The sequence below is a fragment of the Microcaecilia unicolor genome, chromosome 1 (genome assembly GCF_901765095.1).
Source record: "Microcaecilia unicolor chromosome 1, aMicUni1.1, whole genome shotgun sequence".
Classification (NCBI taxonomy): Eukaryota; Metazoa; Chordata; class Amphibia; order Gymnophiona; family Siphonopidae; genus Microcaecilia; species Microcaecilia unicolor.
The window spans coordinates 11,945,391-11,957,145 of record NC_044031.1 but is presented as its reverse complement, the minus strand read 5'-3'; the positions used below and the strand labels follow the sequence as shown (position 1 = coordinate 11,957,145).

The 11,755-nt window shown below is 41.1% G+C and overlaps 1 protein-coding gene across 1 annotated transcript in view; it reads right to left on the bottom strand.

Moving 5' to 3' along the window:
• Positions 1-1,442: 1,442 nt before the first annotated feature.
• The window catches only part of LOC115467914 (gastrula zinc finger protein XlCGF26.1-like), a 29,334-nt gene continuing 19,021 nt past the window's right edge, over positions 1,443-11,755 (bottom strand). The window contains exon 2 of the mRNA XM_030203347.1: positions 1,443-3,698. Within this exon, the coding sequence (XP_030059207.1) occupies positions 2,060-3,698 (1,639 nt within the window). The 3' untranslated portion in view covers positions 1,443-2,059. The remainder of the gene's footprint in view (positions 3,699-11,755) is intronic.

Sequence of the window (11,755 nt, the reverse complement as noted above, 5' to 3'; positions counted from 1 at the left end):
AAAGTAATTTGTTGTAAGAATTCAACTTTACAATACAATGTCATAAACATACTGGGATAGCTATGGATGTTTAACATTTAGAAAATCTATTATGAATGAGAAATTGTACATGAAGCAAAGAGAACGTTAATGGTAAATTGAGTAATAACCACTTTAGGTAATAATTAATTGTTGAGATATGATCGTTCTTTGTGAAGGTTTGTTTGAATAGGAACGATTTGAGGATTTTGCAGAATCTAGTATATTCCTGTATTTTTCTTATTGTGGGTGGTAAGGAGTTCCACCATTTGGTTCTTAGGTAAGTGAAGTCTGCAGAGTGGACAGTTTTGTAGATCAAATACCAAATCTGATAATATATAATATCTGAGTATACTATGAGCGTACTGTCAACATCCTCATCTAGGGAAAACTTGTACAAAATAATGTGCTTTCAAAGTAGTTTTCTGGAAGCCAAATAAGATGATGTATTGCAAACTGAATCCGGTAGAGCATTCCATAAAGTTGGTCCAGACTCTCGATAGATGGTAAGCTTAATAAACCTAGATGAGGGTACTTCCAGCAATCCTTTAGTAGCAGATTGTAATGGGATCAATGGGTTGTAATTTTGGATTACGATCCAAGGGTGCCAGTGGGTGAACAAACCAAAATATCCATCCAGCAAAAAGGGATAGTCAGAAACAAGGCCCGGTGATTTGACCCAGGAGAATCCCCCACAGCGGCTGCTGAAGACGTCACATCTTTTTCTTCGGAGTCTTCACAGCCTCCTCTATAGTCTGCTGTTGTCGAAGTGGTGGAGCAACCTGGTCTGAGGGGAACAAAGATGTCTCTCCCGAATGCTGGGACTCTCCCTGCGTCCAGTGCTGAGCTGGGATCTCACCCTCATTTCCTGCCCTCTGCGGGAGCACAAATGAATCCAATTTCAGTTGACCAAGAGGGGTAGAGGTGGCTTCAGGGGAATAAAACCTCACCTTACCCTTATGCTTAGAAGGCACGATAGAGCAGATTCTCCTGTGTCCTCTCAGCCATATTGCTCTGCCCCCCCCCCCCCCCCCATGTAATTTTTCACCTTTGCAGCTGCTCCTCTAAGTTTTTTTTCGCCCTTTTTCTCATTTTATCATAGTCTCCTTTTTGAAAGTTAAATGCTAACATATTGGATTTCCTGTGTGTACTTACTACAGAGCTTATATCAAATCTGATCATGTTATGATCACTGTTATCAAGCGGCCCCAGCACCATTACCTCCTGAACCAGATCATGCTCCACTAAGCACTAGGTCTAGAATTGTTCCTCCTCTTGTTGGTTCCTGAACCAGCTGCTCCATAAAGCAGTCCTTGACGTCATCAAAATAAAAATTGGCACACGTCCATTTTGGGCCTGACACCTTACCGCCACCCATTGACTTAGTGGTAGGGTCTCAAGCGTTAACCGGGTAGTAATGGTGTACGTGCGTAGAATGACGATTACTGCCTGGTTTCCGCCATGCACCAAAAACAGAAATAATTTTCTGACGTGCGTAATAGTCACTACTGATTTTTTTCTCTCAGCCATTGCAGCTTTTTAGTCGTTTCTTCCTCCACTCCTAGAAATTTACATATACCTTCCTGTGTGGATCATTCAGTGGTTTCTACTACTACTACTTATCATTTCTATAGGTTCTTGAGGTTTACGTTCTAACAGAAGCTTTTATTACACTCAGTGCATGTAAATGGCTTCACTCCGCTGTGGATTCTCTGGTGTATTGCCATGTATTTCTTTGTGACGCTTTTGCCACAGTCAGTGCATAGAAATTGTTTTCCTCCTGAATGCATTCTCTGGTGTATGGCGAGTGTTTCACTGTCAATGAAGCTCTTTCCACACTCACTACATGTAAATGACTTCACTCTCATGTGAATGTTATGGTGCCTTGTCAGGTTTCCCTTCTCAGTGAAGCTTTTACCACACTCAGAACATTTAAATGGCTTCACTCCTGTGTGGATTCTCTGGTGTTGTATCATGTATTCCTTCAACCTGAAGCATTTGCCACACTCAGTACATGGAAATGGTTTTACTCTTTTACTCCTCAATGGCTATTCTGGTGCATAGTGAGTGTTTCCTTGTCAATGAAGGTCTTATCACACTCAGTACATGCAAATGGCTTCACTCCTGTGTGAACTCTGTGGTGCCTTGCAAGATGTCCCTTCTCAGTGAAGGTTTTACCACACTCAGAACATCTAAATGGCTTCACTCCTGTGTGGATTCTCTGGTGTTTTGTGAGGTTTACCTTCTGACTGAAGCTTTTATTACACTCACTGCAGATGAATGGTTTCATGCCTGTGTGGATTCTCTGGTGTCTTCTGAGTGCTTCTTTCACAGTAAAGCTTCTACCACACTCAGTACATGCAAAAGGCTTCACTCCAGTGTGGATTCTCTGGTGTATTGTGAGGTATTGCTTCTGACTGAAGCTTTTATTACACTCAGTGCAGATGAATGGTTTCATTCCTGTGTGGATTCTCTGATGTACTGTGAGGTATTGCTTCTGACTGAAGCTTTTATAACACTCGCTGCAGTTGAATGGTTTAATTCCTGTGTGGATTCTCTGGTGCATTGTGAGGCTTGTTTTCTGACTGAAGCTTTTGTTACACTCAGTGCAAATAAATGGTTTGATGCCTTTGTGGATGCTCCAGTGTGTTCTGAGTGCTTCTTTCACAGCAAAGCTTCTACCACACTCAGTACATGCAAAAGGCTTTACTCCAGTGTGGATTCTCTGGTGTATTGTGAGGTTTACATTCTGATTAAAGCTTTTATTACACTCAGTGCAGATGAACGGTTTCACTCCTGTATGGATTCTCTGGTGTTTTGTAAGCTGTCCCTTCTGACTGAAGCTTTTATTACACTCAGTGCAAATAAATGGTTTGATGCCTGTGTGGATTCTCCAGTGTGTTCTGAGTGCTTCTTTCACAGTAAAGCTTCTACCACACTCAGTACATGCAAAAGGCTTCACTCCAGTGTGGATTCTCTGGTGTATTATCATGTATTTCTTTGTGAAGCTTTTTCCACAGTCAGTGCATAGAAATTGTTTTACTCCTGAATGAATACTCTGGTGCATGGTGAGTGTTTGTTTGTCACTGAAGCTTTTACCACACTCACTACATGTAAATGGCTTCACTCCTGTGTGAACTTGGTGGTGCCTTGTGAGATTTCCCTTATCAGTGAAGGTTTTACCACACTCAGAACATCTAAATGGCTTCACTCCAGCGTGGATTCTCTGGTGTTTTGTGAGGTGTCCCTTCTGACTGAAGCTTTTATTACACTCACTGCAGATGAATGGTTTCATTCCTGTGTGGATTCTCTGGTGTATTGTGAGGTATTGCTTCTGACTGAAGCTTTTATTACACTCACTGCAGATGAATGGTGTAATTCCTGTGTGGATTCTCTCGTGTTGTGTGAGGCTTATTTTATGAGAGAAGCTTTTATTACACTCAGTGCAGATGAATGGTTTCATTCCGGTGTGGATTCTCTGGTGTTCTGTGAGGTGTCCCTTCCGACTGAAACTTTTATTACACTCAGTGCAGATGAATGGTTTCACTCCTGTGTGGAATATCCGGTGTTTTATGAGGCTTGTTTTATGAGTGAAGCTTTTATTACACTCAGTGCAGATAAACAGTTTCACTCCTGTGTGGATTCTCTGGTGGTTGGTGAGGTATTCCTTCCGACTGAAGCTTTTATTACACTCAGTGCAGATGAATGGTTTCATTCCTCTGTGGATTCTCTGGTGTTTTGTGAGGTATTTCTTCTGATTGAAGCTTTTATTACACTCAGTGCAGATGAATGGTTTAATTCCTGTGTGGATTCTCTGGTGGTTGGTGAGGTATTCCTTCTGACTGAAGCTTTTATTACACTCAGTGCAGATGAATGGTTTCATTCCTGTGTGAATTCTCTGGTGTCTGGTGAGGTTTCCCTTCTGATTGAAACTTTTATTACACTCAGTACAGTTAAATGGTTTAATTCCTTTGTGGATTCTCTTGTGCATTGGGAGGTTTCCTTTCCAGCAAGCACTTGTACTACTGTCAGCAGAAGTACACAAGCTTTCATTTTGCTCAATTTTCTGGTAGTTTGAGAGGTCTGTCTTTCTGCAAAAGACTTTTTCAGATTTAGTAGTAGTCATTGATTCTTCACCAGTCTGAGCTGTTTTATGATCTGTGAATGTTTCTCTATGGCTGAATTTTTTCTTACATTCAGCACTTGAAACTAGTATCTCTTCTGGGTGGAATTTTGCATTTCTTATGACATTTTCTTCCTGACTGAAGCTTTTGTCACGACTAGAACATGCAGATAATCTCTCATCAGTGTCATTTTTCTGGTATTTTGTAACGTTCCCTTTATTGATAAAGGTTTTCTCATCTACTGTAGTTGTACACACTCTAGTTTCTGTATTATTGTTCTCATGTTTCTCTCTCTTCCTACTGAAATCTTTCCCACACTCAGAACCTATACAGTGTGTCTCTCTTATGCATGTTTTCTGCTGTTGCTGTAGTTCTCTCTTTTGATTGAAGGTTTTCCCACAGTCCGTACCTGTATATGGTCTCTCTTCAGTATCGGATCTCTGATGTGATTTCAGAGTTAAATGATTATTAAGGAATATCTCACATCCATCACACAAACATTTCTGAACTCTCATTGGGTTTGTCTGTTCTTCCACTGTTTGTGTGATATTACTGGTACAATGTTCACACGGAGCTGAGCTTCCTGTTGAAGGTTTTTGTTTATTTTGATTTTTTCCCTTTTCTCCCCAGTCAGAACAGGACGAAGTCTCTTCTTTCTCTCTTTCTGAGAACATCTTTTCCTCTTCAGGCTTCTCACTGAGCTTCCATTTATGTGTCTCTGCATTACTGTTCTTAGGGTCATCTTTTTCTAAATAAATAAAAAAAAGAGCATTGTATAGTACTGTAGGAGAACAGCAGTTTAACGAGTTCAATAAAAAATCTGTATAAATAAATTGTAAATTTTCCACCCCCTCCCTGTTGGGAATACATTTCCAAGCTAATCACTACCAGGGACGAATACAGAATATATGATTATATTCAAGTTGATATTTAAAAGCACCTTTTGGTCTTTGTACATAGATATCGTTTAGCCCTTTAACTGCTCTTTATCAGACAGGCTGCGAGATGCAAGGCTAAACCTTCAGGGTACTTGTTCCCCAGATAAACTAAGTTGGGAGTTACCTGATCCTGAAGTTCACATGAAGAGATTCACAATTAGCCAATCATACATTTGTTACAGAAGCTTAGTTATTGTAAATATGAGAATAGACATCTGATTGCAAACTTGCCAATAATAAGTTATATTTTACTTAAAGCAAGTTCTATTCTTTACCGTCTATGTTCAGGCTAATTTAGTAAGTATATTTTTATGTTCATTTTCTATTATGTATTTTTTCTCTCGCTAGGAGGGAAAAGGAAGGGGAAATGGGACTTGATAGACCGCCTTTCTGAGGTTTTTGCAACTACATTCAAAGCGGTTTACATATATTCAGGTACTTATTTTGTACCAGGGCAATGGAGGGTTAAGTGACTTGCCCAGAGTCACAAGGAGCTGCAGTGGGAATCGAACTCAGTTCCCCAGGATCAAAGTCCACTGCACTAACCACTAGGCTACTCCTAGGAAAAGGCTTCTGATGTTCAGTATACTTAAAGCTTTTGCTTATCGCAATGTCAGCTGCCGAACCAACTTCTTCATTAAACTAAAAACCTAATGAAGACGTTGGTTCGGCAGCTGACATTGCGATAAGCGAAAGTCATTAAGCATACCGAACATCAGGAGCCTTTTCTTCCTAGCGAGAGAAAAAGTACATAATAAAAAATAAACGTAAAAATATACTTACTAAATTAGCCTGAACATAGAAGGTAAAGAATAGAACTTGCTTTAAGTAAAATAGAACTGTTTCATGGTCAACTTCTCAGCCTAGTCTATAAACAATAATAAGTTATACAAGCAAGAGTCTCTTTCTTCCTGTGAGAGGAACTAGACCAGCCTGGAAGCAAATCGTTTCTCAGTGCCAGCAAAGTTCCTGTTTCTGAGGTAAAAAATCATTCCTTTTATTCTTTTATCTAACTGTGTGTACGTGACAATTCTCACGTCTCTGCGGTGCCCCCCTTATCTAAAAACAACATCTGGCTATATTTGTTCCTGCAAAACCAATCTCACGACCCACAGGCACAAATCTGCACGATAGCCCTAGGGCTTGTTTCACCTCCTTCTTCACCCCTCCCTGTTGCTGTGCTTGCAAGTGGAATGTTAGATAAGAACTTCTGCTGGAATTCTGCCTATGAACTCCTGATGACCTTACCTTGATGTATTACAGAGTTGGGGAGACTCTGCTTCACAGATAGAAGGGCAGGAATCTTAGGAGTTACACAGTAGTCCACCATTTTATGGATTGCAAATTTATACAATATGCTGAGCTGGGCTAAGCTCCATCGAGTCTCCAACAGTGACCGATCTGGTCACAAGTGCCAGGCAGATCCCAAAAAGCAGATCTATTTCTCATGATTCATTTTCCAGTGATGAACAATGGAACCCCCAAGTCTATTTATGGGCTTTTCCTCCAGAAACTTTCAAACCTCTGTTGAATCCCTCTATATTATCTGCTTTGACCACATCCTCCAGCAACTGAGTCCACAGTTTAATTATGCGTTGCAGGCAAATGGCAGATGATGTTTAATGTGAGCAAGTGCAAAGTGATGCATGTGGGAAAGAGGAACCCGAACTATAGCTATGTAATGCAAGGTTCTGCGTTAGGAGTCACCGACCAAGAAAGGGATCTCGGCAAATGGCTGTAGGGAGGAGGAATCGCCCTCCAGCACGAAATGCAAGAGAGACAGTGGAGAAAGATGATGCCACCTGAAGCTGATAAGGACTGAACAAAGATTTTGAATAAGTTTTCACTGTAGTAAGTGGGAGTGAAGATGAAACAAGTTGAAAAGTTATATATGTGCTGTTGGGGTAAATGCATATATGAGTTTTAAATAGAAGGGAAGAGGTAAAGCAACATAAATAAGGGAGGGATTGCATATTTGATTAAGGGACCGGGTGGTCAAGCTCAGAAGATGACGTGCTTCCTTAAGGGGAATACTGGCACGAAAGAGTGGTTGCCAGTTGATGGGGAGATTGGGGGGGGTGGGAGGTGGGGGGAACGGGGGAGGACTGAGTAATAGAGGAATACGTATTGGCTCATGGAATGTAAATGGGTTAAATAATCCGGGTAAGAGAAGTATAATTTTCAGAGAACTGCGCAGATTGAACTATGATATAATAATGTTGCAGGAAACACACATTAAGAAGAAAGATGAAGCACTTATTATGAACAAAGGGCTGGGGGAGGGGTATGCATTGGCTGATACGAGGGGAAATAAGACGGGAGGCTTAGTGATTTATGTGAAAGAACATTTGCAGTTTGTTAAAGAGGCTGTGTATAAAGATAGAGAAGGTCGTTGCCTTGCAGTCAGGGGGAAGGTCAATAACCGCAATATCACTTTAATAAATATGTATGCACCAAACAAAGGTCAAGGGAGATACTTTGATACCACTCGGGCAGAACTGATTCCCTTTGTAGAAGGAGTGGTAATGCTGGGGGGAGACTTCAACCATGCGGCGGGGAACATGGACCACTCCAATAAGACGGATGGGAGAGAGGGATATAATGGGCGCCAATTTCTCAGACTGATGCGCGAATTAGACGTCATAGACATATGGCGTTTACAGCATCCGGGACAACGCCAGTATACACACTATGCCCATGTACAGGACACATACGCCAGAATAGATGCAATTTGGGGTAGCCGGAACATATGGGGAGATGTAAAGGAGGCAGAGATAGAGAGTATACATGCCTCTGATCATGCAGCAGTGTGGGTCACACTAGATGGGTTGAATAAGCAAAGATCAGGACAAATCTGGAGACTCAATGAAACTTTATTAGATGGAGAATTAGATTGCCAGGAAATTAGGAACACTATAAAAGAATACTTAGAACTAAATGATACCGGGGAGGTAACAGATGGGACTATGTGGGATGCTTTAAAAGCAGTAGTGAGGGGGGTCTTAATAAAAAAGGGGGCTCACAAGAAGAAACAGAGAGCAGAGAGGGAGGTAGAAATACGGAGACAACTAGCGAAAATGGAAGCTATACATCAAAGAGAGGGGAAACCCCAACAATTAGCAGAACTTAAAAGATGGAGAGCGGAACTGCAGATGATCCAGATGAAAACCATGGAATTCCATAGACAATTAATGCAGCAGAAATTTTTCGAGTTCAGCAATAAAGCTGGGAAAATCTTAGCTAGGGGTTTGCGTGATAGAAGAGTTAAGAATACGATCACTAAAATTAAGGGCCCAAAAGATGTGATTTACCATCAAGATGAGGAAATTAGGACACAATTTATGGACTTTTATAAAAAGCTATATAAAAGGGAATCAACAGAATCGGTAGAAAACATCAGGGACTATATACAGGGACTTGGATTACAAAAGGTGTCGGTACAACAGAGAGATGAGATGGAAGCAGCAATAACATTGGAGGAAGTGCTGGGAGTTATCAGAGGCCTAAAGGGTGGGAAATCACCAGGGCTAGATGGTTATACTGCTAAATATTATAAAATCTTCCAACAGGAACTGGGACCCCTCTTAGTCAGGCTGGGGAATGCTAGCTTTGAGGGGAGGGGATTCCCGACCAGCATGCAGGAGGCAGGGATATCGGTTTTGTTAAAACCTGGGAGAGATCCGACTTTATGTGGGTCGTTTAGACCAATATCCCTGCTGAATGTGGATGTCAAAATCTTGGCCAAAATAATGGCAAACCGGCTGAGTGGGATATTACCATCTTTTATACACGAGGACCAATCTGGCTTCATTAAACATAGGCAAGTGGCAGACAACATTAGAAGGACCCTTAATTTAATCTGGGGGGCACAAAAGAGGGGAGATTCTATGACTTTATTAACAATAGACGCCGAAAAGGCGTTTGATAGGGTCGAATGGAATTACTTATGGGAGGTAATGTTAGCAATGGGATTTGGCAACACTTTTGTAGGCTGGGTGAAAAAGCTATATGACCAACCAAAGGCAAGGATTAAAGTGAATGGGGGGTGGTCAGATCCAGTGAACATACAAAGGGGGACCAGACAGGGATGCCCCCTATCCCCGCTGTTATTTGCAATATCCATTGAACCACTGGCCCAACGAATAAGAACATTGAAGGAAGTGCAGGGGGTCCGAATGGGAGGAAAAGAGCATAAAATAGCTTTATTTGCGGATGATTTGCTGTTCTACATTGGCAAACCACAGGTGACGTTGCCGGTGCTAATAAAGGAATTAAATCTTTTTGGGTCACTGTCAGGTTTTCGGGTAAACTTTGATAAATCTGAACTCATGGGAATAACTGCCACTGATCAGGAAATAGAACAACTTGGGAAGAGACATGGTTTTCGCTGGACAGGCAGAAATTTTCGCTATTTGGGCATAAATGTACCCCGGGATCTAAACTCATTATACTTATTGAATTACACACCGCTTATAGCAGCTATTCGAACGGATCTGCAAAAGTGGAAGGGAGGATTTTTGTCATGGTGGGGTCGTATAGCGGTGGTTAAGATGAATATCCTTCCTCGGCTGTTATTCTTATTCCAAACACTGCCAATAGCTGTCTCTAAAGGGGAATTACAGAAACTTCAGACAGAAATTGGGGAGTTCATATGGGCAGGACACCCAGCCAGATTATCACGGAATATAATGTGGAGAGCAGTAGAAATAGGGGGGAGAGGAATCCCTAATATTACTTGGTATTACTGGGCAGCCCAACTGCGACAGATTGAGGTTTGGAACAGAGTTGACTTTTCTCCGGTTACCCAGTTAGAACAGATATTTGTACAGGAAGGTAGGCTGGATGCACTGCTCTGGGGGTCTATCCCTGAACATATGTATAAAACACTAACATTGAATCCCTTCGTTTCACATTTGTTAATATTATGGGGTAAGCTTAAAAAGAAACTCAGGGGACCACATAATAGATCCACATACGCTTGGCTCACACAAGAACCGGGGTTTCCTGGGGGGCAGGAAAACAAGATAATTGCCTCATGGTATGATAAAGGTTTGATTAGGTTTCGTGAGTTTACAAGAGAGGGCAGAATTAAAAACTTTGAAGAGATTAGTAAGGAATATGATCTTCCTGAGACAGAAATCTATGCATATCTTCAAGTTAGAAATTATATGGTGACAGCAAAATGGAATAAGGGCAACTGGATAGATAATGAAAAGTTTGAAAACCTATGGGGGTCTCTTTCTGGTGGAGGAAAAGGGATCTCTAAATTATATGAACATATCAGGGGCACTACCTTTGAAAAATTACCTTATATGAAAGTTTGGGAACAGGATCTTGAACAAGAATTCACTGGGAGAGAATGGAAGAAAATGTGTATAGAGGTAAAAAAAGCATCTATCTGTGTATTGGTGAAGGAAAACGCTTATAAAGTAATGAGTCGCTGGTATTATACACCTGACAGATTAAAAGCAATGTTCCCTAATGCATCAGATAAATGCTGGCGCTGTGAAGAAGGGAAAGGAACATATTATCACATATGGTGGACATGCCCCATTATACAAGAATTTTGGGAAATGATTACAGGATTAATTACCCAAGCAATAGGGATTCAGTTCATTTGTGATCCCAAATGGTGTTTGTTGGGCTACGGGAATAAGGGAGGGAAGGCATGGCAAACTCGAATAAAGCGAATGTGCTTAGCAGCAGCCAAAACAACAATAGCACTGAAATGGAAACAAAGAATAGGCCCCACGAGACGGGATTGGGACAATAAATTGTACTTCTTGATGGGAATGGAAAAAATGACTGATAGGCGAAAGGGAAAATATAGACCCAATGCGGAAGAATGGGTACGATTAGGTGAGCTAATGGGGGGAGGGGGGGGAGGAAAGGGGGGGAGGGGGGGTTGGGGAATAATGGGGTAAGGGGAAAAATAAAAGGATGTTAACAAAGATTGAATGTTGCAGATGAGTTATGTATAGTAATAATGTTTAAGAGTGTAATACATTGTTGGAATATTAATAAAAAGTTTAACAAATAAAAAAAAAAAAAAAGAAAGGGATCTCGGCGTCGTTGTTGATGATACACTGAAATGCTGCTCAGTGTGCTGCTGCGGCTAAGAAAGCAAATAGAATGTTAAGCATTATTAGGAAAGGAATGGAAAACAAAAATAAGGACGTTATAATGCCTTTGTATTGGTCCATGGTGTGACCGCACCTGAATATTTTGTTCAATTCTGGTCGCTGCACCTCAAAAAAGATATAGTGGAATTAGAAAAGATACAAAGAAGGGTGACGAAAATGATAAAAGGGATGGGACGACTTCCCTATGAGGAAAAGCTGAAGCGTCTAGGGCTCTTCAGCTTAGAGAAGAGACGGCTGAGGGGAGATATGATAGAGATCTATAAAATAATGAGTGGAGTGGAATGGGTAGACGTGAATTGTTTGTTTACTCTTTCCAAAAATACTAGGACTAGGGGGCATGCAATGAAGCTACAAAGTAGTAAATTTAATACGAATCGGAGAAAACTTTTCTTCACTCAACATGTAATTAAACTGGAATTCGTTGCCACAGAATGTGGTAAAGGCGGTTACCTTAACGGGGTTTAAAAAGGGTCTGGCTGGCTTCCTAAAGGAAAAGTCCATAGACCATTATTAAATTGGCTTGGGAAAATCC